At 45.8% G+C, this 25510-nt stretch overlaps 1 protein-coding gene across 4 annotated transcripts; it reads right to left on the bottom strand.

Annotated features, from left to right (window-relative positions):
- Positions 1-24524, bottom strand: CTXND2 (cortexin domain containing 2). 4 transcript variants are annotated; one of them, XM_069218525.1, is made up of 2 exons: positions 24394-24524; positions 1-5528 (listed from the first exon to the last, which is right to left on the bottom strand). In XM_069218525.1, the coding sequence occupies exon 2, from the start codon at positions 5491-5493 to the stop codon at positions 5326-5328; it is 168 nt and encodes a 55-aa protein (XP_069074626.1). In that variant the 5' UTR covers positions 5494-5528; positions 24394-24524; the 3' UTR covers positions 1-5325. The 4 variants fall into 4 exon arrangements, with proteins under 4 accessions (XP_069074626.1, XP_069074623.1, XP_069074625.1 ...); XM_069218522.1 differs by lacking the exon at positions 24394-24524 and adding an exon at positions 21206-21435; XM_069218524.1 differs by lacking the exon at positions 24394-24524 and adding an exon at positions 14656-15011.
- Positions 24525-25510: the final 986 nt, after the last annotated feature.

Below are 25510 nucleotides of genomic sequence, written 5' to 3'. Positions count from 1 at the left end.
TGAGTGCAAAGACCTTTATTGCAAATTAAATCTTACATTGAACCCAGTTCCAACTCCTTCTTGCAACTAACACATTGCAAAGTTCAAAGTTCCAATCCCCAGCATCTAGGTGACACATCATTAGTCAACAGATGAGGAGTCAAGGAGGCATAAGTGCGTAAGTGTAAAGACTTTTATTGCAAATTAGACAGAGCTTACATCATACCCAGCTCCAACTCCTTCTTGCAACTCCCACATTTCAAAGTTCAACGCTCCAATGCTCACACCAAAGCGTCCATTGATAGATCGTCCTCTGGTTCCATTGTGTCACTTCAAAATAATACATCTGCATTTTGATCAAAAAGTCAGAATTTAAGTGGTGCTGCCATGAGATCATGATGTAATTCTGAGCCTGCGCTTTATTTCATGGAAGCCAAGCAGCAAACGTTCTCCTTTGGGAATATGCGTGACCACAAGTGCCACTTGTGCCTTGATTCCAGAATGAGATCTCTTGAATCTGTGCTACGCTGGCGCAGTTGTACTGTGGGAATGTTTCATTGTTATCGCACACTTGTGTATTATGTACATTCTAGTATTCTCACAAGTTCTTTCCAGCCACTATGTGGCCCCTTTTACTGTTCCTGAATTACATGACCTCATGCAGTTATAAATTGTTCGATTTTACATGACACATGCAGCTAAATATGTGTGACCTGGTTATTAATAGGTGTTATTATTCTCATCACAATCTTCCTCATAAGCCATGTAGAGATGCTAAAAAATGTAATATTTCTTCATGCTACCAATAGCACAACTTCCTTTTGTTCCACTTAATACATTCAATTGATTCACACTTTATGGTAATGTTGTAGTTATTAGGAAAAGGTCTCTCTTGTGTAACTGCTGTCATAAGTTACCATGGGGCCTTACCGGCTTACACTTCCTTGCTTGTAATTAGTTTTCCAACAGTTACTTATTTTTAATAGCCATGCATTACATACATTATATAAATATGTGTCTGTATGAAGTACTAGGTTAGTTAAGGGCTCTGATATGTTGCTAGTATACCATTATTCTAAGGCAGTCTTTTTCTGTACAACACCTTCAGTCAGTGCCCACTTGCAGGCAATAGTCCTCTTCCTAGTGGTACTGTAACCTCCCCTTTTACAGGAGAAGCACAAAAGCAAGTCTCACAGTGTACAACGCCTTAGCTAAAAAGCTAGAAGTGGGTCAATGTGTCATACATGACATAGAGCCACAAGTCATATGTGAGCACAATACCCTCATGACAGCAAATATCAGAGTCTCAATTTAACCTCTTCATTTCATCTTTTTGTAGTAGCAGAATTGGCATGAATAATTAGGGAATGAACTGCAACACTCCAGTCCGAAAAGGGGTCTTACGTAGAGCGCTGAAGTCCTACGGATGATGTTGAAAAACCGGACAACAGGCCCTAAATAGTCAGATTTAAAGCAACATTAATAGGCAAGGAACCCAATGGGAGGTCCCACGAGGGAAGAATAAACGGAGGTATAGGCAGAGTAAGAAGCAGATTGGAACAGAGAGAACTATCTGAAGAACAAACATTTTATCATAAAGTTGCAAGCACAGTCATGAATCAGTGAGATCAGTGTTGTAGTTCTTTGCATAGTTTTTAAAACCAGAACTATGGCTCGGGTACTAGGCATGTGCAGATCACTGTTGAAGTGGAACGATGAGAATTGCAGGCTCAAAAGGGACACACACTACTCACTTTTACATGTGCAACTCCACGCTTCAGATGCACAGTGCCTTTGGGTGTAATGGTGATTTTTTTCCTTTGCCAAGTGGACATGAAAAAAGACTATAAGTCTGTATGGACAAGTACAAAAGACGTAAACTAGTTTTTGCTTGTTTGGCATGATGTAGTGTTTTCTGAAGGGGTTATGAAATTCAGTAGAGGCGGAGTACGAGCTGAAAGCGCCAACTGAAATAGTAATATGGACGAGGAAGGTTGGGTTTCTAATGGCAGTTGATGGGCTTGATGTCCAGAGAATGAGTACAGCAGCACTGTGGATTTTGTGGCAGAAGCATTTAAGGGTAGAAGCCCTCAAAGTGGAATAAAAATGGTGAACTTGTTGCTAAGTAGGCCTATGGCCTCCAGGTAGCGTACAGTTAGTTTCAGTAGGAGGCCCTCCACCACGTGGTAAAGGTGGACAAAGTCGGGAAAAATGATTGGTCGGTGACTCAGCTGCTAAATTTTAGAAGCTGAATAAAGATATCTTGGGCCACTAGAACTGGGTAGAGCGAAGACAAATTTCACATGACCTGAGGATTGACTAATTTATAATTAATGGTCTGCCACATACTCTGGGGATGCCCCAAACAGAACAAAAACAGTGAAGAGCCCTGCTTATGAGGTGCAAAACATATTCTGGCACTATATGGAAGTGACCACCACAACTCTGTCAGAATGATCCTTCAGTCACATTTTGAAGTGGTGATCATTTTACCCTGGGCCCCATTACTTGATGTATATCCAAATGGACTACAAAAAAGTGAATTTTCAAACACGCATTCACAGGTTTAAATACATTATACAAATGAAAACATTAAATATTAAAAGATCATCAATCAAATAACTAAGCAGGGGTTCAATGTTAACAGAAGATTAAGAAGAAGAACAATGTCAGATGTACAAACAGATTCCTAGTCAGATAAATATTATGGCTATTCGACTCGATTTCCCTGTTTGTTCCTCTGAATTATGTTTCTATTAGCCCCTTTAAAACCTTGTCTCTGCTGTTACTAGTTTTTATTTTACAGCAGAATGTTCTCAAAGCTGCAGTCTTTTAAAGAAGGAAGACAGAATTCAGTAGAGGTGTAAACATTGCAAATGGATTATGGTCTAGTGTATTGATTCTTATCTGCCTCCTAATGAGAAACTCAAATAATGAATATGTATCCACATTCTCCACAGTAGTTACTTCCTGAGGGTTGCCTCCAACAGTTCAATCACACAGGAAAATAGGCAAAAGTGGTTGGCGGGCAGGGCACGGCTCAAGCTTGGCTAGGGCTGACTGCCTCGGCCCTGGGACGGCCGGGCCAAAACAGGGTGTGTGAAGTATGCCAGCGACTGTCTCTTTTCTCCCAAATTTTGATTTAAAAAAACTCCTAAGCCCTTTTCTGATTCACCTTTTACTTCTGATAAATGTCAGTCAACAATGTGAAATAATCCAGAGTATTAGTTTAAAACACGAAGGTGAAAGAGGTGATCTTTTAAGTCGAGCAGTGTACGCATGTAATTGTGTTCTGCCGAGTTCAACACTGTATGGCTTACACAGACCAGTTTCCTCTGACTTGTGAGAAAAGTTGCTGAGGTCCATATTAAAAGTACTATTTGCTGGTTCTACATTTCCATGCAAAACGAAATTGTTAATCTAGGATAAATGTATTTTCTAAAGCAATCAATTCTAAAAGTGCTATACTAATCATCATTGCTAGATAATGCTAGAGAAAGTGCCACACAAATTTCCTTTAAGTGCATAGTATACTGCATAATTTACGTTTTGCATGCATCATACTCTAGCCAATCCTAATGGAAACCTAATCCTTGTTGCCACATATTTTCAGTAGCCCTGACTATCAGCACTTGGCAGGGCCCTGAGCAATTACAGTGCACACGTCCACTGATTCATGAGGCAGCTTCTCAGACTGGCTTTACACATCAGAGCCGAGCAGGATTCGGCTCGGTCACTTGATGCATACCTGAGAATTCCAGCTGGATGGCCATGCTTTAGTTCTGTGTGAAGACCTTAAATCTGAGAAGGGTTCAGAGAAGTCATTGTTGTGAGCACCTGAGAAACATTGATATTAGAGCTTCCTTCTCAAAGGCCTCAAAGACCCTAATGACGACTGCTGCACGTAAGGGCCCAGTCATGAGGGGGCTTCCCTGACACCTCCTGTAAAAATAAAACTAAGCAGGCCTCTCACAAGCCACTTCTCATTCACCCTAACTTCACCTTGGAGAGGAACACTGTTTGATACACTAAAGCTGTGCAGGGCTAAAATAACCTATGGTATGTATGCCTGAGGTTCAAAGGGATCTTCCCTGACTGAGGTAAGCTGCCTCAGGAATGAGAGGTCAGAATGCACACTGAGGACTTCTGCAAAGAGAGGCTCCCACACACTTGTCAGATACATCAATGCTAGTCAAAGCTCTCTTGACTACTGTAAGTGCACCTGAAAACTATTTTGGGGAGAGCGCCTCCATAGCCCTCACTGGACACAATCATTCTGAGCAAGTACCAGTGTGGTAAGTACATGCATACTTGAAAATCTCTTCTGAGATAGCGCTTCCCTAAGCCTAATATAGATGTCCACTGCCCATTCATCTAAGAACTTCTGCAGGGACCGTATCCGTATTCTGGCAGGCTGAAGTGCATGCAGCCTAGGGCTGTAATTGTGTGACCATCCAGGTTCCCTGTAAGATGAATCAATGCATCACAGTTCTCAAAGTTACACTATGCATGCAGCCAAGGACTCGCACTAGGACGTCACATCCCTGAGTAAGACTGGCCAGTTTTGCAAGCCTGATCCTGAACAATTTCTGTGCCCACATCTTCCTACAGAGGTAATAGCCCAGGGCTTGCTTTAAGTCTGCAAGATGCAACAAACTGATTTGGTAACCAAAGAAGCATATTATTCTACAAATGTCTTGAAAGGTGGTCTCACTGCATGGTTTGTAGTTCTTCGGCAGAGTCACTTTCATTACTTATTAAACCTGACCAAAGGAACACGGTGAAAAGACACACATTTCAAGGCAAACGCACTCGAATTCCAGACTTTCTAACTGTAGCTTTTTCTTTGCAAGTTTTCTAGCCACGCAGAAAATGGAAACTGTTGCAGAGCAGGAGCACATTGTTCTCTGGGGGAGGCGGAACTAATCCCTCATCAGTTGCAAGCTCTGACACCCAAAACCGATGATATCGGATCCATGGCAGGTAAAAGGTGTTGATGCTATGATCGTGACTCGGTTGTTGACTGTTTAGTAATTTACACCTTCTACAGCTCAGGTTTAGACTACCACTTTCCCACAGGCGGTGTTGCCCCACCTTTCCCACCATCTGTCCACATCTCTCCTTCCTCCATGTGAACTTCAGTGGTCGTGGCCTCATTATTCCTCCAGACCCACTTTCAACTTGTTTCAGTAGATGCATCTTAATTTCGCCTTCTTGTGCTTGTTGGCAGGTGTATGCTTGTTTCTCCTTCCCGCCTCTCCTTGAAAGGGCATCACGTCTTGTTTTCTTCTCACTTTGCTGTCCCCACATGGAATAGATGTGCCAGGCCCAAGCTTACGGCCTTCGTTACATTGCACATTCCTCCTCCCACATGGACGCTGGCATGTCCTTGTATGGGTCCATAATAAAGTTGGCGCAACGCACAATCACTACCCCGAGGAAGAAACACAGCAGAAGGAAGAAAGCAATGGCAAAGCCTTTGTCCACGTCGATGTAGGGGGTGGGATTATCCATGGGTCAAACAATCCGTTCTCAGTCATTTGCTGGTCCTGCCATGGAGAGTGTGATAAAATGACACATTAGAATCAAACACGGTTGTATGACCCATTATATCATCTCCAAAGTACTGTGTGCAAAATATCATCAAGGTAAGTACAGTTAGGTAAGTACACATTTACTATTCTTAGACCCATATCAATATTCCTTGAAAATATATTGTCAAAGTACAAATGTGTTCAGCTAAGCAGGCATATACATCTATGTATGCTTTCTTGGCCTTTAAGCTGGTCCTTAACATTTTCCCCTTGATATTATGGCATCATGCTATTTTGGAAACAATATTCTGATTCTGGTGGAATACCGTTAAAAGAACTGTACATTTCTTGTCTTTACTCCTTTCTGTGCCACACTTTTACTCTAATTTAACTCCTTGTTTAAATCTGTGTTGCCGGCTTTATAATTTGTAAGTAAGATTATCTAAAACTACCCCGCCACTAAAAAAAACGACACTGTTAAATATGGCAGATTTTAAAAATAAAGAATCTGAAATATTGGTTATTATAACACAGTATTATTGCCAAGGAAAGGAAGCAAAGGAAGTTTATATGCTATCAACCAAGTGTGACTTGAGTACATAAATAGAGGTATGATAGATAATAGATGATCCCACACTTACATCTTTACTGGCAGCCTGTAAAAGTTTGGATTACATTTAAAGTGCTCTATCTGAGGCAGAGTTTTGTGTCTGGGGCCATGGCTGTTTATTTGAAAGATAAAACAAAATTTATATTGACTGCAAAGTGTTTTTCAGTCGCAGTATAAAGTTCTCATAACTGTGCCAGGGTTTGACAGACTAAAAACTGAAGATAGCAGATACACAGTTCAGGACCTTCAGAATTTTAAATAAACTCACAGAAGAAATTAGAAAAACTGGACCTTAAAATGTTTGGTAGAGATATTAAAAATGTAAGTGTTTTTAGAGCCACTCTCTGTTCCTTCTGGTTCCCCGTGGTTTGGATTGTTGTTTCACTAACACATGCCTACAGGTCGCCATTGCTTTGCATTCTGTTGGATTTTAGCACGCTACGCTGCAGCTCTAATGATTTATTTTCTTAATTAATATTTTGATTGCTTACGCCTGAGCAGCATACAAATATGTACGAACCGTGCTAAAACAATAGCAAATCAGATCAATTAGAAATTGAGCTATTGCGTATATATAACAACTATATTTGACACCAATCTAAATGGAGAAAAAGCCCACAGAAAAACGTTACAAATAGGTGCCTCTTTGTAGGAAGTTGGCTCTGTATGCACTATTTCAAAGTAAGGAATAGTATGCACAGAGTCCAAGGGTTCCCCTTAGAGGTAAGATAGTGGCAAAAAGAGATAATACTAATGCTCTATTTTGTGGTAGTGTGGTCGAGCAGTAGGCTTATCAAAGGAGTAGTGTTAAGCATTTGTTGTACACACACAAGCAATAAATGAGGAGCAAACACTCAGAGACAATTCCAGGCCAATAGGTTTTTGTATAGAAAAATATATTTTCTTAGTTTATTTTAAGAACCACAGGTTCAAATTTTACATGTAATACTTCAAATGAAAGGTATTGCAGGTAAGTACTTTAGGAACTTTGAATAATCACAATAGCATATATACTTTTCAAATAAATCACATATAGCTATTTTAAAACTAGACACTGCAATTTTCAACAGTTCCTGGGGGAGGTAAGTATTTGTTAGTTTTTGTAGGTAAATAAACCACCTACGGGGTTCAAGTTTGGGTCCAAGGTAGCCCACCGTTGGGGGTTCAGAGCAACCCCAAAGTTACCACACCAGCAGCTCAGGGCCGGTCAGGTGCAGAGTTCAAAGTGGTGTCCAAAACGCATAGGCTTCAATGGAGAAGGGGGTGCCCCGGTTCCAGTCTGCCAGCAGGTAAGTACCCGCGTCTTCGGAGGGCAGACCAGGGGGGTTTTGTAGGGCCCGGGGGGGGACACAAGTTAGCACAGAAAGTACACCCTCAGCAGCACGGGGGCGGCCAGGTGCAGTGTGCAAACACACGTCGGGTTTCCAATGGAAATCAATTGGAGACCAAGGGGTCTCTTTAGCGATGCAGGCAGGCAAGGGGGGGGGGCTCCTCGGGATAGCCACCACCTGGGCAAGGGAGAGGGCCTCCTGGGGGTCACTCCTGCACTGGAGTTCCGATCTTTCAGGTCCTGGGGGCTGCGGGTGCAGGGTCTTTTCCAGGTGTCGGGATCTGGGAGTCAGGCAGTCGCGGTCAGGGGGAGCCTCGGGATTCCCTCTGCAGGCGTCCCTGTGGGGGCTCAGGGGGGGCAACTCTGGTTACTCACAGTCTCAGAGTCGCCGGGGAGTCCTCCCTGAAGTGTTGTTTCTCCACAAGTCGAGCCGGGGGCGTCGGGTGCAGAGTTGCAAGTCTCACGCTTCCGGCGGGAAACGCAGTTGTCTTGAAGTTGCTTCTTTGGAAACAAAGTTGCAGTCTTTGGTGAACAGGGCCGCTGTTCTCAGGAGTTTCTTGGTCCTTCTAGAGCAGGGCAGTCCTCTGGTGATTCAGAGGTCGCTGGTCCTGGGGAAAGCGTCGCTGGAGCAGTTTCTTCAGAAGGGGGGAAGACAGGCCGGTAGAGCTGGGGCCAAAGCAGTTGGTGTCTCCGTCTTCTCTGCAGGGTTTTTCAGCTTAGCAGTCCTCTTCTTCTTAGGTTGCAGGAATCTGAGTTCCTAGGTTCAGGGGAGCCCCTAAATACTGAATTTAGGGGTGTGTTTAGGTCTGGGAGGGCAGTAGCCAATGGCTACTGTCCTTGAGGGTGGCTACACCCTCTTTGTGCCTCCTCCCTGAGGGGAGGGGGGCACATCCCTAATCCTATTGGGGGAATCCTCCATCTGCAAGATGGAGGATTTCTAAAAGTCAGAGTCACCTCAGCTCAGGACACCTTAGGGGCTGTCCTGACTGGCCAGTGACTCCTTGTTTTTCTCATTATCTCTACTGGACTTGCCGCCAAAAGTGGGGGCTGTGTCCAGGGGGCGGGCATCTCCACTAGCTGGAGTGCCCTGGGGCATTGTAACACGAAGCCTGAGCCTTTGAGGCTCACTGCTAGGTGTTACAGTTCCTGCAGGGGGGAGGTGTTAAGCACCTCCACCCAGAGCAGGCTTTTGTTTCTGTCCTCAGAGAGCACAAAGGCCCTCACCACATGGGGTCAGAAACTCGTCTCTCAGCAGCAGGCTGGCACAGCCCAGTCAGTCCTGCACTGAACAATTGGGTAAAATACAGGGGGCATCTCTAAGATGCCCTCTGTGTGCATTTTTTAATAAATCCAACACTGGCATCAGTGTGGGTTTATTATTCTGAGAAGTTTGATACCAAACTTCCCAGTATTCAGTGTAGCCATTATGGAGCTGTGGAGTTCGTATTTGACAGACTCCCAGACCATATACTCTTATGGCTACCCTGCACTTACAATGTCTAAGGTTTTGCTTAGACACTGTAGGGGCATAGTGCTCATGCACCTACGCCCTCATCTGTGGTATAGTGCACCCTGCCTTAGGGCTGTAAGGCCTGCTAGAGGGGTGACTTACCTATGCCACAGGCAGTGTGAGGTTGGCATGGCACCCTGAGGGGAGTGCCATGTCGACTTAGTCATTTTCTCCCCACCAGCACACGCAAGCTGGCAAGCAGTGTCTGTGCTGAGTGAGGGGTCCCTAGGGTGGCATAAGACATGCTGCAGTCCTTAGAGACCTTCCCTGGCATCAGGGCCCTTGGTACCAGGGGTACCAGTTAAAAGGGACTTACCTGGGTGCCAGGGTTGTGCCAATTGTGTAAACAATGGTACATTTTAGGTGAAAGAACACTGGTGCTGGGGTCTGGTTAGCAGGGTCCCAGCACACTTCTCAGTCAAGTCAGCATCAGTATCAGGCAAAAAGTGGGGGGTAACTGCAATAGGGAGCCATTTCTTTACACTCTTCTAAAGCACACATAGAAAATATATGGTAAGAACTCCAGATGGGATTTGATACCAGTGATTGGGGAAAGTACAGAATATGATTTTAAACAGAAGGAAACATCATGGATGGCACTTTACAGGGAGCATTTGGAAACAAGCGTGGAGGTTTCCTGAGAGAATTTTAAAAGAGAACTTAGGAAGACTGGTCCACACGTACATCAAACAACAAACTAAGTCAACAGAGGCGAAAGCAGTAAGAAAGCAAATGAAGAGCCATAAAATTGCTAGAAATATGTAAATTACAAGGAAGCTTAAAAAGAAGATAAATTGATTAAATAAAGTTCGCCTAAGAGGTTAAGAGGAAAATCAATGAGTGAGGACTTAAAAAAAATTACCATTGGTACTTCGGGGATGCGAGTAGGTTAACGATGAAGAGGGTGGAGTGGGAAAGGGAATAAGCAGATGAGGGCTGGTGGGGAGACGCAGAAGAAAGAGAGAATACCAAGAAGCACACGGGTGAGAGCAGGAGTAAGATGGAGCATGGCTTAACGGGAAAGAAGCACATAAATGCGAAACAGTAGCACACGGACATGAGGGAGAAACACGAAGCAGGAGGAGGGAAAAAAGAACACAAGCGTGACAGCTGGAAAACACATACACACTTAAGCAAAACAAAGTGACAAAGTATGGGGTAAGAAAAAGCAGAGAATGAAAGAGAGAGAGGCAGTAACAGCGTGGAAGGGAGAAAACAGAATCTCAAAGTGAGAGGGCAACCAGACATTGACAGCAGTATCTGAAAAGTTAGCCTTAGAAAATGAGATATTTGAAGCAGAAAGTGAAATGATAATTTAAGTGAAGAAATGATTTTTGAGAAAGAAGCATAAATCAGAAATGAAGTTGTGTCAGTGCAAAGCCTGGTGGGACTCACTTCTAGAAAGAATAAGTGAAAGAAAAATAAATAACTTAAGTGACAGAACTGCAAAAATAAGATAGCTACAAAACAGGAAAGCAACGAGAAAGAAAGACCAAAAAAGTAAGGGGCATATTTAAGAGCCTAAGCGCCATTCTAACGCAACATTAGCATCATTTTTGTATGCTAATGCAGAGTTAGAAAGCCAAAAATGCTAGGCCATATTTACAAAGTGGCGCAATGCATGCATTGCGCCACATTGTAACGCTTTGCGCTACATTATGCCTGCGCCAGGCAAAATGTATGCAAAAGAGGCACTCCCCCTTTGAGGAGGGAGAGGACTGGTGCAAGGAAATCGAAAAGATTTCCTTGCACCATTTTTTGGGGGCACTTTTAATGCCTGCTCAGAGCAGGAGTTAAAAGGGTGATTCCATTGGTTACAATGGGCCTCTGGGTGCTTTGCAGGACTAGCCTCAGAATTTTTTACACTAATCCTGCAAAGCGCCAGACTATCGTCAAACATTCTGATGCTGGTCCCCTAACATGGTGTGCCGTATTTTAAATACAGCGTCACATGGTTGCGTTAGGGGGCGCTACGGGGCGCAGGAAAAGCGTAATTTTTCCTAAGTATGCCCATCAGTGTGTGTACAAATTTCTACTCAGAAGCAGATGATAGAGTGGCTGAATAATATTCAGAACAGCAAGAGCATAGCCTTCTAGGATAGCTTTTTCTTTTTTTTTGGTAGCGATACTTGGGTGCCTTTTATGTTTCAAATTTGGCAGGAAATGTAGCTGTCATCTTACTTTTGGCTTTTTCTGTCCAGCTTTTGACCATGTCCAGGAAGGTAGGAGAAGGTGTGTATACAGTTACATTTTTTGTGTTTTAGGGTGCTCGGTAAACATATGCAATGAGAATTGAATGTGGATGGTGCAAATTTGCTGATTTTGCACACGTGCTACAGAGTGCATAATCCCACTTAGAACTAAGATCTTCTGAAATTGCTATGTGCGCACAAACGCTTTTAAACACTGGGTGCCCAATTTTGAGTGTACAATGCAAAGCCATCTTTGTATGTGTGGCACATATCTAGGTTTTGTGAGGCGGTTCCATGGGTCCACAAAGTTGTATCAGTTAAAGGTTTACATTTTGGAAGTGTAGTGAGGTCAGCTGGAAGATTGTGCATAGCAAGATTTGTGTTTTTGGTGCGGTAGGCCTGCTTCAAAACGCAGAATCTGCTTCCTGTCAAAGAAGGCTTTAGACAGTACTGTTGCTACTTCTGGTGCTGGTTAACAAACCTTGTGTGGTGTGTACATAGAGATTTCAGGGATAAGCTACGCTGCTTTTAAGAAAAGCCATATGCATCCCCGACAAAAAAAAGAATATCAAACAATATCAATATTTATCCGGCAGGAACTTTGGCCCCTTTTAGTAGCATTGCCACTTTGTTAAATACTACAACACAATCGGCCTTGTTAATTAAACAAAAAATGTTAATCAGTGTTAGAAACACAATAACACGATCTAGTACTATGAAGCTGAATTTCAATATTGGAAAATTCATAGAATATATTTTAGTTAGTTCAGATCTAAGGTTGGAACGTTGATACATTGATAACTTCTTTAAATTAGCAATAAATATCATGCATAGGCATGCAGCAAAACAATCTTAAAATGTAAATATTCATGGGCAATCCACTCGGGACACCAATGCTTTATTGATTATGTGACACAAGACAAAATGTGTAATGTTTGAAATTATATCAATCATGTATATCACCAGTGTCTTTATCCAGTACCTTTTTAATGGCTGCCTTTTTAGGTCGAAGCCTACCAGACAATGCAGCTGTCCTGCTGCTATGCTATTCTAGGGATATGGCAAATGCATTCTGCCCATTGCTTACCCCTGGCTTTGTCTTTTGTCACTCACATTTGCTTGATTTATAATATTCAGCTTTCTTTTAGCTCATCTAGCTTGTAGATGTGCCTCCCATGGAGATTAGCCTGTTCACCATTTCTCCGACTGGCGCGTTCTATGCTTCTACCAGTGCCTACTTTTCTGGAACTATTGTTCCTTTTTCATGAGCAATCTAGGAGAGTCTGCTTGTTTTTCTGATGTCTCCAAGTGTGCTTCTGTTCACCAACTGCAATGCTCCAAGTTGTTTAACTTCCTGTGTTATGCTGTCCTATCCCCCTATTTAACGTTGTTGTCTCTTGCCCAAGTCCTTCCCCCCACACTCCTTCCCTCAGCGCTACTTTGTCCTTCACCTGCTTCCCACCCAATGTGTTTCTTTCCCATGCTCCATGTTCATCTCTCTCGCTGGTGTGCTGTTTTCCCCACCCCTGAAGCTTCCTCCTATTCCATTGCAGCTGATGCAGTTCTCCATCCACCCTCACTCCATTGTTGCTATTGCTTAGTGTCTGACCACCCTCCCTCTGTTGCTGCAGTTGCTTTTTCCCCACCCACCGTCCCTTGCTGCCTTCTTTTTTGCCAACCCTCCACTTCTATGTTGCTGCCCTGGCATTTCCCAGCCCACCCTTCCTCCATAGCCATTGTTGCGTTTTAACCACTCACCCACCATCCGCGGCTTTTAAGTATCCCTCCCTCCATTGCCGCTTAGTGCCTTCTGACATCCCTCCATTGCCTCTTAGGGTTCGCTCACACCCACTCTAATGTGTCGTAGTGCCTCCCAGTCAATCCTCTCTCCATTACTTTTTCTTGCCCATCCTCAGTCCTTTGCCATTGTTGCTTAGTGCCCCACTGACCCTCAGTTGCCTTTATAGCTTCCTTGCCAGCCATCTGTTGCCGATTTCCCCCTGCCAGCCCACCTCAGTTGCAGCTTCCTCTCTTGTCCACCCGCCCAACCCTCTACTGCCACTGTTGCTTTCACCAACTTTAATTTGTTTTTCAAGCACTTTGGCAAAATTAGGTTTGCTAATGGGTCTCAAAGATGAGATCTAGTGGTTCTGTCAAGGCTTGTTTAGTGTGCTATCAACAAATACTTTACAGTTGAGGCAACATATTACATCTCCAACTAAAAACTAAGGCCTCTGTAGTTGCATGCGCAGAGGTATTGGATTTAATTCATGAAGAGCTATTGACAAGCAAACCAGGTTGACTTTGTCGGTCTGATCAGAGATGTAAAAATTATAATAAGATACATAATAAGCTTTATGATGTGATAATGACTTCTAAAGCACGCCATTAGCCAGGAAGAGTGTGCCCTGGCTCTGAACACAAACTGAAAGAAAGCAGACAGTCCTACCCAGAAGTAAATCTGTGCATCTTTAGAGTTTTCTAAATTTCCGAAGACAACTTTCAATACTTAGTGCCAAGTAAAGAGACCCACAAACTTGGATTGCATGAGAAGACCTGTCCACCCATTCGAGCTCTCGGAAAACTGGGAATTGAAAGTGGATTGACTGCCCTTGAACAAAGATTTCTGGGAGATGTTGAAAGGAGAACTACTGTGGCTGGGCACAACCCCAAGTAACAGCCTTATGATACACACAGTGCCTTAAACAGACTTCTTTTCAGAAATGGCAGCCACAGTGGCGTAACAAAACTTGAGGAAGCCCCCCTGAAAAGTACCTTGACGGGGGCCCTCCCCACCGGATCCAGTCAGAAGCCTGCCACCTGTGCACAGTGTGCTGTGCTCATGGGGCCCTCTGGAGCTCGCCCCCCACTCCCCACACCGCAAGGGCTGCGGGGGCCTTTGTTACGCTACTGGGTAGCCAGTGAAGAACAGAAAGGTGGTCATAAATGTGTGAATGATGATTAAGACCCAGAATTAGGGGCAACGTTTACCCCAAACTATCTAACGTGAAATCAGTACTAATGAACTTGCACTGGTGGGGCCCACAAGACACTGTCACCACGTGTAAGTGGCTGGAACTATAAGGCCATTTGAGGCAGTCGAGTGGGAACACAAGAATGCCCCCAGGCGCCACAGCAGGAACAGGTATATGTACATAGGCGGAAAGATAGCGCAGTGGTAGGCACCAGAGGTGCACTACCCAGACATGGAGGAAGCGAAATTCGTGAAATACCACAGTAGTATATATTTACAAACTGCTTTAAAAGATTATCAGAATACTGCCAGGCGAGGAAAAGTAAAGTTAAATTAACGATAAAATAGGTATTGAAGGAGAAAACAGAAAAAAACGAAAAATGTTGAAAAGTGAGAAATAAGGAACATTAAAAACTGAAGAAGGAAATAAAAAAGGGAAATGGAAGTAGAAGACAGTCCCAAATACCCCCTCTGTGCACTAGCACTGACACAACCAAATACACCCTAACCACAAACACACACTGACCAATTTTTCCGATTATCTCGTCTCACTTTTCAATTGATCTGGAATGGGTCAGTTTCAGCCCCCTCCGCTCACCCCGGTGCTGCTGCAGGTAGGGCCGTGCTCCCGCGGGGCAGTCATGCTGCTGGGGTCGGAGGCCGTGCTGCATGGACCCCACGCTCGGTGGCCGGCTGAGCCGGAAGCCCAGGCGGCTGGCAGGGGGCACTGCTGCTGCGGCCTGCGGAGATCAAGGTGGGCAGACCCCACGGCGGGAAGTGCCCCTAGCGGCCCGAGGCCCACCCGGCGGGACCGTCGGGCTCCGAGTGTCAGCCATCGGGCAGGCATCTGCACACAGGGATGAAGCCCAAGGCAGACTGCAAGCCCTCGTGCCGTCTTCTCCCTCCTCCCCCCACCACGGCAGGAGGCACTTGCAACCCTGTCCCCTCCCCAACAACTCCACACCCACATACACCCCTCCCCCACACACCCCACACACACATACACCCCCACACAAACACCCCACACACACCCACACACATCCACAGCCCCCACACACAACCCCCTCCCACACACACGTGTGCGTGTGACTTTGGGCTGCACCTCTAGAGGAGACCTCAAGCCAGCCTAATCCCCTCCTCACAGATCACCTGGCCCGACATCACCCATTTTGGACATCTGAAGAAAGCAGCTGATGTGTCATATTTTGCCTCGAAAGAACATCATTTAAATTATGTTTACTGCAACAAAATGTACAGTTCCATTGCGTCAAGGGCCCACAAGAGCACATTTATGGTCCTGTGGAATATATTCTCTGGCCTTCGAGAACTAGTTAGTCTCATTTTATGCTAGTGCTTTTGAAACTGATGTCTAATGGGTCGAAACGCCTAGAGACCCGCACTTTTAGACGCTACCTAAACAAAGTGCGGATCTCGATCGTGCAGGCTCCCCTTTTGAGGCCTCTTGGTCATGAATAACATGCTTATTTTTACCCATCTCAATTGTATGCAGTTTATCAACCTAGTGAGGATGAAAGGCTGAGTGGGCCAGCCAGGATTCCAACTCGTCACCATGAGGTGGAACATAGATTCCTGGAGTGGATACATTGTCCTCTGAGCACCAGATCAGGAATGAAATTCGATTAGAAGGTTGGTGGGTCAGATGGAGGACTGAGTTACACACACCTCAGGTATTAGCAAAAATGTCTTTGTTTCTGGGGAGGGGGAGCTGTTGGAAATGTCATCAAGGAGGTATGGGCCTGCCACCCCAGGGCACCTCACTATGGACTTTACTGAATAAATATGGGCACAGCCCTATCTGTGGGTTCACCGCGTGGTATGTGCTTGCCAGTCAGAGACAGCTGCAAGGGTTCACTGACCTCATCTTGCGATCAAGTGACAGCGTTTAAGAAAGTGCCCATGGTGAGCAAGGATTACAATGGCCTCTAGCCAAGCCGCTGAGAATATCCAGACATCTGAAGCGGTCTTGTGGGGATGGCACAAACTCACAATGCTCCCCACACACACCCTACTCAGACAGGGAGTTGAGTTTAATGGCAAAGCAGCAGGTGGCTCGGAACAGCAGGACTCGTGTCACCCCATACTACCCACGCCTCAAAGCTAAAACACACAGAAAAGCAAATATGTGATAGACTAAATACTTCAATAAATCCGGGCCATTGCTAATTATTTTGGGCACATTTCATTCAACCGTTTTTTTGTTCTGTGTGTTATAGAAGAAGACTAATCATGTATAAATCAGTCTCAGTCCTGCCCCCAAAAAAGTCAGCCCAGTCAATATCTTAAGGCCACACCCCTTTGATGGCAGCACAGGAACCCCTATGCACATACAGACTTTGTAGGGTCTCTTAATTGAGATGTGGCCTGAAGCCCTAAAGCACAGAGAGCTGTGGGAACCACACCTGGGCATCTGTGCGTGACGCACTGTCAGAAAACGAACAAGCACTGCAAAGACAATAGGGTTTGCCATGTTGGTCTATTTTTTTGCCAATGTTTTTTTCTGGTGCTGTGCACCATCAGCAAAAAAAGGGGAAAAAAAGGCACAGTGACGCACCAATCTCATTCTATTGCAGTGTGCAAGTATTGTGACGCAGGGCTCTGTATGACTGTCCGCCCATGTGCAAGCCTACTAAATAACTAAGACACCATTTTCTTTTTTTACATTTATTTACCAATCCAAGATGGTAGACGCCACTTGGATTGATAAATAATACAAAAATATATATACTGACACAAAAGTGCTTTTTTGCATGTGAAATAGCCCAGCAGCAATTGGTAGCTGTGAGGGCCGCCAATACAAAACAAGCATTGGCATAGACACGGTCTCGCCTTTGGGACCTTGTAAGTATTTAGCCATGCAGCACATTAACCCTTTATCAGAAATAAACTGTGTTTGTGCATTCCTTCATACACTTGGCATTAGACTGTAATGGTCAGAACACCCTTTGGAAGACACCACAATGAAAATAGCATTTGGAAGGAACATGGTCATGTAACCATATAGTCAGCCCTAAGAGAGCATAACCGCATGAAAAGAGAAGGGCAGAGAGCATTGCAGTGAAACCATATATTCAGCCCCTGGGGGGCATAGTGTCTTACGTATTTTCAGGCCTTGCAGGCCAGCTAGAATATTTTTACAGATAAGGCCCTTAGGACACAAACTACTCCCAGCTGTGAAACCAAAGCTCCAGCCATGAGAGACCTTAAAAAGGCATTGAACGGTGGGAGAGGTTATGCCAAACAGGGGGATGAGGCTCAACCTCTGCTGACTTTTTTGGGTACTCGGCTGATCGACAGACAAGAGTATCTCCACTATGTTGCTGTTGATGCACACCTCATTGGCGTTCAACACACTTGAGTGTAACTACATGTTTGGGGCTTTAGAGAGGCTGTGATTCGGGCCCAATTTCATAAGCTGGATACATCTCTTCTACCAAGATCCCAAGACCCAGGTCAAGGTGAAGGGAGGACTGTCTTGTAGATTTGCTTTACACAGAAGAACAAGATGGAGCTGCCCTTTGTCCCCACTGATATTTGCACTGGCCCTGGAGCCCCAGCAGCGTGGGTCACACAAGACCCCCTAGTTCGAGACATACAATGGGGAGAGACCTGGGAAGAGCGTATCTCATTATACACGAACAATAACTTGTTCTATGTCATTGACCACCTCTGACGATATCCTGACTGATTCAGATTCTCCAAATGTTTGGAAGACACTCGATATATACTATCAACTGGAGTAAGTACCTCATGCACCAGCTCACGGGCTCCCCACCCGCACTACACAGCGACATCCCAATGCCCATGCCAATTACTGATTTAAATATTTGGGGATTTTCACCACAATTGATCCACAGCTTTTTTACCCCAACAACCTACCCCCAATTGTTGACTGCTTTGCTGCAGATGTTCAGCACTGGAAGACGTTACTGCTCTCCCAACTAGGAAGGGTGACGATATTTAAAATGATGACACTACCCAGAATGATATTCTCTCAAGAATACTCCATGCTGAGTACCGGAGGAATTCTTTAACAAGACGGAAGCCTCACTCCAACTTTTACTTTGGGCTAAGGACCCACCCCGAATAGCTCTTCAAAAGTTAAAGGGCGGAGTGTATGATGGGGGATTGACGTGCCTGACATTATGAAATACTACTGGGCCACTCAGCTGGCGGTGGTTAGTGACCCAGCATGCAGGCTGGACAGACTAACTTTGGGACAGGTGGGATCTCAGGGGGTACTATACAGGTCCTTCGCATCAAAACTACTATTGCTGCGTACTCAAACTGTAGCGCAAATCTGGAGAGGCGCGACCACTTTCCTGAGCTGGAGGGGAGAACTGACGGAAATGACACCCCTCCGGTCCAGTGACCTTTTAAAAGAGGTGGGGGAGTTACAGGGTTTCATGAGGGGAAACCTTATCGGTATATACACACTTGGAGATGTGTGGAAAGAGGATTCCCTGCTCACACAGTCTGAAATGCGAGTACAATGCGAATTGGCATACAAGGAGACATTAATACATCCAGCTTCGACACACCTTAGCGACACACATCCCCAAACACACCCTTATCAAAGACTCCACGCCCTTTGAGCACCGCATCTTGACAGAACCACTACCTAAAGGGGCCATATCGCGTAATATACGAAAAATTAATGAATAACTCCGCAGGCATCCTGAGTGAGCTGAAGTCTAAATGGAGGCCATAGTTGGAGTCTTTGAGGATGGTGAATGGGAGGAGGCAATGAGTGCTTTCAGGGAGATTGCTATTAACACAGGATTTCGTCTAATCCAAGTGCATATTCTACCCCGACCCCGCTATTCCCGCATGACATTTCGCACCATGGACGGATACCTGACAAATCCCTGCCTCGGGATGTGGAGAGAAGGGTACTTTTCTTCATATGCTGTGGTCTTGTCCAAAGGTAAGTCATTACTGGTCAACACTTTGGGGAATTATCAGAGGTCATGGGCACAGAGATCCCAGATACACGTAAATGCTGTATCCTGCTTATCTACAGGAGCAATACCCTGCCCAGACTTAGAAAGCTCTGGTTATCCTTGGGTCTAGGAGTGACAAATCGGAATATTGCTCAGCCGTGGGGAGCGCCAAGCGCACCAGAGGTGACTCACTGGTAGAAAAATATGGACTGGTGCATGTTAGTGGAAAACAGTGATATACGCTGGCAGAGGTTGTCCCCACAAATGGGAAACACTTGGTCCCCATGGTGGGAATTTCGAGGGATGGAGGTGGGAATGGGATACGGATAATGGGTCCAATGGGCTTGTATCATTTTAGCTATACAATGTTGGTACCTCTGATGATTTGGGTCATTGATTGGTCTGGTTGTGAACTGCCCTAAATTAACTGTCGAATAGTATTGTAATGACTTTTTCTTTTTTTGAAACTTCAATAAAATTATGTATTGAAAAAAAATTAGCAAGCATATGGTAATCAGAAGTTAAAATAACCTAAATTATGTTCATCTCATTAAGCGTGACATTAGTTATACTAGTAATTAAAAGGAATAAGAAAACGATTTAGTGGTGTGTACAGTAGAAACGAAGCATATTTTAAATCTGTACTGGTCCTCATTTCAAAATCAAAAAAAATCTTACAAATTGCAGGAAGGGTGACACTTGGGGAATTTCAGTGTAAAAGTGGCCTAGGTCTAAACCTCTTTGCTTGACACTGACTTATGGAAGACTGGCCCATTCACAAGTTTCCTTTACCACCCCTCTATTGTACGTGTGCCCTTCATCGGTCTGGGCCCTCTGTTTCACGGATTCTGCCCCCAGCGCTTTGAAGCAGCCTTAGGGTGGCATAAAGTGCTATACGAATCACAGACATAACCTAGCATAACATATGGTGAAGAATGCCTCAAAGCACCCCTATATAAGGACAAGTGGCTCCTCTTCCATCTCATAATTGTGGGTCCCTAAGTTAGGCCAGAGCAATGACCCCCTCATCATTCAACACCTTACACCGCCCCCCCCAACTCCCCCAGCCCAGATCTGTCCTCAGGCCACTAAAGCCCCCTCCTTAGCCCTGAGCCTGCAGTTTTCAACACCTATGGGTGCTTCTTTGATAAAAGTGGAGGTCAGCTACAAATGGCTTTATTGATCTAGCGATAAAAGGAAATGAGTATTTCTGAATAGCTTGCATTTTTGCCCCATCTGTCATCTGCCCGTCTCGGAAAGACCCGAAGTGGAGATTTTTTTGCGGAAGTTGCCACTGGGTGATATCAATGTGTGAATTCAGATATTAGGCACAGACAAACAGTCATATATAATACATATAGCGCTAGATCTGTACGTTGAACATACATAACACACCATGCACATATAGACGGCAAGTCGAAAATACGGCTCTGTACGTGCTTAGCCCCGATACCGTGTAAGTAAATACAGTATACATGCAGACATGAACACGTGCATCATAGATGGTTCTTAGATAGAGACAGGGGGTAGACATCTTCGATATTCATGTAAATCACATGTACAGACACCAAACGGAGGACAGGTGGGGGCATTGTGTGCAGACAGTGCACAGAAAAAAATAGGAATAAGTAGATTTATAACAGCTTACATGTAGAGACACCATTCAGGCAGAAAATATACATGTAAATGTGAATCGTAAATATAATATTAACAGAGATAGCGATGATGCAGAGAACATGCTGTATATACGTACAGGTGAACCATAGTTAACATACGTACGTACACAACACCCAGATAACATACATGTAGGTATTAAACACACAGATGTAGAAATGCACACATAAAGATAACTATGTACACAGAGCAAACAGACAAAATCTACACGCACATTGTAACGATGCATGCAGAGGATACGTATGATAACTAATGCAGACCGCAGAACGATATGTATGCATGAACTGCACACGTGTACATGTTACAGACATAAAACTAGCATGTGTGGAGAACACACACAGATAATGAATGCACGGACACGTGTGCAGACGGGGCAATTTATAGTTCCTAAGCGTACAAAGGGTGTCCTCTCGCCTCTAGGCGCTTTGCTAATAGTCTCACCTGCAAAGACTGTATCTCGCTCTTCAAGGGGCCCCAGCCGCTGCTGCAGCGTCCTTGTGCCGGTGGCCGTGTGCACGGACCCTTTGGGGGTGTCCCGGAGCCGCTGTCTTCCCCCCCAGCGCCTGCACAAGTGCCCTCCCCTTCACGGCCGGCCGGGTCCTGCCCTCCCTCACACGCTTCCTCCCCTTGTCCCTTATCGCCTGGGGCCCAGGCCCTTCGTCACCTGCTCCGTCCGCCTCCCCCGCTGCTTTCCTCCCTCTAGCTGCCTATCCTGTCCTCTCCGCCCGTCCTGCCCCCTCCCCGCCCACCTGCCTCTCCGTGTCTTCTGTCCCAGGGCTTCCCGCGCCCCGCCCTCACCTCCTGCCTGCTGGCGCCGTGTGCCGCCCCGCGAGTCCTAGGGGGCACGGGCAGTACACACTACACCTCCCAGTCCGCCCTTTGCGCCTCAAACGTAAGCACCTCCTGCCCACCTTATGAATCATGCCCCTTCCTACCTGCACTGTGTGCCTTTCCATCCAGTGCTTTAAATGGGCCGGTACTCTCCGGTACTGAGTACCGGCACTTTTTTATTTTGAGAGGGAGAGTACCGGCATATCTCAAGAAAAACGTAATACTTTGAATTGGAGAGTACCGGCACTTCTCAGAAACAAGCAGGTACTCTAGTACAGAGTACCTGCACTTCTATTTTTCCATTTAAAGCACTGCATGTCACCACATGTCCTGCGAGCTCATCACTGCTCCTGTTCCCTCTGCATCTGTTTTACAGCCTCCTGACTTACCACCAGTCCGGGGCGCATCGTACCACATTTCTGTGCGCATATGGCTGGGAGAAAGCTCACTTGATGTCTATTTTTTAATTTTTTTAATAAAGTTTGTTTTTCAGAAATACAAAACTCTGAACACCTTTGATGCCCAGCCAATTCAGCGGTGGTTCCTCCGCTATGGCATCACCCCGCCAGCAACAACCGCTGCAAATCCCTTTAACAACGAAAGGATAATAAACTAAGTTCATTATCCTTTAGTTGTTAAAGTGGCGGGGCATTGGGGATGATGGGGACAAAGGACACTGTGCACTCCCCTCAGGGCACATGTGTGTTTAGCCGGCCCTGGCCACACACACATGCGCACTGTGCTCTCTCCAGCCCGGCACTGTGTTGCCGGGCTGGACACACAAGGCACAGGCTCCCAGTCTGCCTGGGAGTACCCTGGCTGGGCGCTCCCAGCCAATCCTAACGCTGCTCTGAGCAGCGTCAGGATTGGCCGCAGGGCAGGCTGGGAGCCTGTGCTGCCTGTTGGGAGACAGAGGAGCAGCAGCACACTGTGCAGGTAAGTTTTTTTGCTTTATTTTTTAAAATTATTAATATTCCCCCTACGCGCCACCCCTCCCCTTGTAACCCCCGTGAGCCGCGACTGACAGCCATCCTATTTATTTAAGCATCCGTCAAACTTTTCTTACATTGACAACAGCCACCATGACAACAGTTTCTGCCAAGATACAGAGATGTCTGCAGGGCCAACAGACATCTCTAAATTTGGCAGGCAGAGTAACACCCTTGTGGCAGACGTAAAATCCTCTGCCACCCTGCCAGCCAAATCCTAAATCAGGCCCTCTCTCTAGAGTGGCGTAGAGGGTGAAAAATTATGCTTTGGAGTGCTACCCAAGGGATTACCTGTGGGTGGCTATTTTCATGCTTTCGTCCCACCCAATTTTGGGTGCTTGATTGCTGGTAGTATGCCTGGAAACCTCAGACTGGCGCAGCTTTCCAATCCTACTACTCCAATGTTTGTAAGTTCTAAACAAAAAAAACAGTAAATGTGCACCTGTTCAAGGTGGGTGACAATTTGGTATTTTTTTGGTAAACTGGCCATTATATATCAAGATCTAAATACATGAACAAGACAGAACCTCTTAGTGAAATGAGGAAAAACTGGAACAGAGAAAGCAGACCAGACTCAAGAGCCCCACACCCAAATACCAAGACAACAATGGATTTATTTGGGGGTGTTACCCTGCCAAACACCCTCCCAAAACTATAGTCCCGTCCTGTCATCCAGCAGCCTGGCTTGTCAGGAGACCCCCACACCCAAATACCAAAACAAGAATGGATTTATTTGGGGGTTTCACACACCTTGGAAAGATAGTCCTGTCCTATCATCCAGCAGCCTTGGTTTGTCACCTCACTAACTTTCCTAATGTTTATCAGCTTGTCCTGCTCCCTCAATGCTTGTCTGGTCTACTCACTGCCTCTTCTGTCCTCTTTCTAGCTTTCTTTACTGTATTACTGCCTTCACACCCACCCGGTCTCCTGGCAGCATTTACCTATTCATCTCCTACATTATTTTATATGTTGTCTTATTCAATTTACGTCACCCTCACCACCCCTCACCTGTCATCTTTGTAGCTGACCCACGCCCTAGTAGTGCCCATATTGCCACTCAGTTTGCCCGGGGTCCTCACAGCCTCCACGCTGTTGGCCTTCTCAATGCACCTTTACCCATACAAAACCTGTGCTCGCCCTCTTTTGTGGGCCAGTTGCCTGCCCTACTTTCTCTCAGTGCCTGCCCTGTACTTTTAGGGTGCTTTTGTTCAGGTTCAGGGAGAACCTGGTCTGGTAGTTCATGGTGGACTATTCCCACTGGAGCAGGGTCAAGACTGATTTGCGTGTGGTTTGGTCAAAACTGAGGAGCCGTGGCAGAAAAATAATGATGGACTGGGATGCAGCCGTGAATTTACCAGTGGCTGAGATTAATTCAAGCTTCCACCCATCCCTTTTTTGTATACTTTCCTCACCTATCCTGTCCTATGCCATTACCTTTCTGCACGCCTTTACGTCTTGAGGAACCCCTTCCCTGCAACGTCATGTGTGTGGAGCCCCCACGTGTCCTGTCCCTTCAGTACTGGACTTGGGTCCGCTCTCCGTCTGTCTTGTGTCCCCCGCCGACCTCATGAGAGCATTTCCACCCCTTTTCTTGTCCTTCCCTCTTTCTCCCCGTCCTATCCTGTGTGTTGGTTTTCTTCTCTTTTTCGCCTGTTCACTGTCAGCCCTTCCCACCTGTATTATCATCTCCGTTTCTGCCCTCGCTCCTCTACATTAGTACCCATACTGCCTTGCAATAGCTCCTTCGAGCCTTTCGACGCCTCTCGGGGTAGTAAGCGCTAAACAAATGCAATTACAACACAGACGCACCTTCCATGCAAGCACTGTCGAGTCACACCTCCTGCTTTCCTCTGCCAGCCCACTCTCTGGGCCCGTCCCTCTCACAGTCTCCCCGGCTCTTCTGCTTTCCTCGAAGGCCTCAGAGGCTGCCCTGCCTCTCACCGCCTGTGCGTCCGTGTCCCCTGTCCCCTCCCGCCGGCCCCGACATGTCCTCGGTCCCAGGGGGCTCATGAATACTTCACAACGCGCAGCGTTGCATTTCATGCACTCCCGGTAATGAGGCAAGCGGCCTACGCATTCAATCATAGCCCGGCCGCAGCGCACCTCTCCCCGCCTCTGTGGGGAGACAAGGCCGCACCAGCCGGAGGGAGTCCTGGCGGGGTCAGGGTGTGTGTGTGGTGTACCACCGTCTCTCAGCTGCAAGGCCCGGGACATCTTGCCTCAACCCTCCGGGGAATTTCCGCCTTCCGTGAGAGTGTGGAGCAGGAAAGGCGGGAAATTCCCTGTGGTCTGCTTGAATGTGGGGCGGCCTGGTTGCTGCAGAGGAATAATTTTATTGTGTACTGCGACAGACCCTGAAGCAACCAGCAGTGACAAAGCCAATAGACGAGCCCTTTGTGTGGTGTCTCCGCACGCCACAAACAGGCAGACAAACATACACACATGCAGGTCATGCACTCCTGACATAAGACGTGCAGGCAGATTTGCCCCAGCCAAAAGGATGCAGATTTACTGAGGGATGGCATTACCCTTAAGTGGCATTTACTATGCCATGCAAAGCCACCTTGCGTGGCTCTTCGTGGCATAAGACGTATGCAGAACATCACATACATTTAAAATTACATCACACACCCCATACTATTTCCCACAAAAGTTCACATAAAAAAGCAAAAACATTTTTGAAGTATTTTTTTTTCTTCTTGAGGCACATGCATTATTTCCACAAATCATTACGTAATTGAGCTTAGAAATGTCTGAAAGTGACAATGGTTTTAAACAAAGGTGTTGAACGCAGGAATTGCATTTTAAACCATATCTGTTGGGTGTATGCTTTTTTTGGAGCATCGGGTGCAACATTTTAGTTAGAAGTGGGCTCTGTCCCTTGAATTATTTTTGAACGACAGTACACATTTCCAGGTTTAAAAAA

This window comes from Pleurodeles waltl, chromosome 12 (assembly GCF_031143425.1).
Source record: "Pleurodeles waltl isolate 20211129_DDA chromosome 12, aPleWal1.hap1.20221129, whole genome shotgun sequence".
In the NCBI taxonomy this organism is placed as follows: domain Eukaryota; kingdom Metazoa; phylum Chordata; class Amphibia; order Caudata; family Salamandridae; genus Pleurodeles; species Pleurodeles waltl.
This window is presented reverse-complemented; position numbering and strand designations above follow the sequence as displayed.

What these genes read in the sequence shown, in the direction of transcription:
- CTXND2 (XM_069218525.1), bottom strand. Translation starts at nt 5,493, where the DNA reads ATGGATAATCCCACCCCCTACATCGACGTGGACAAAGGCTTTGCCATT.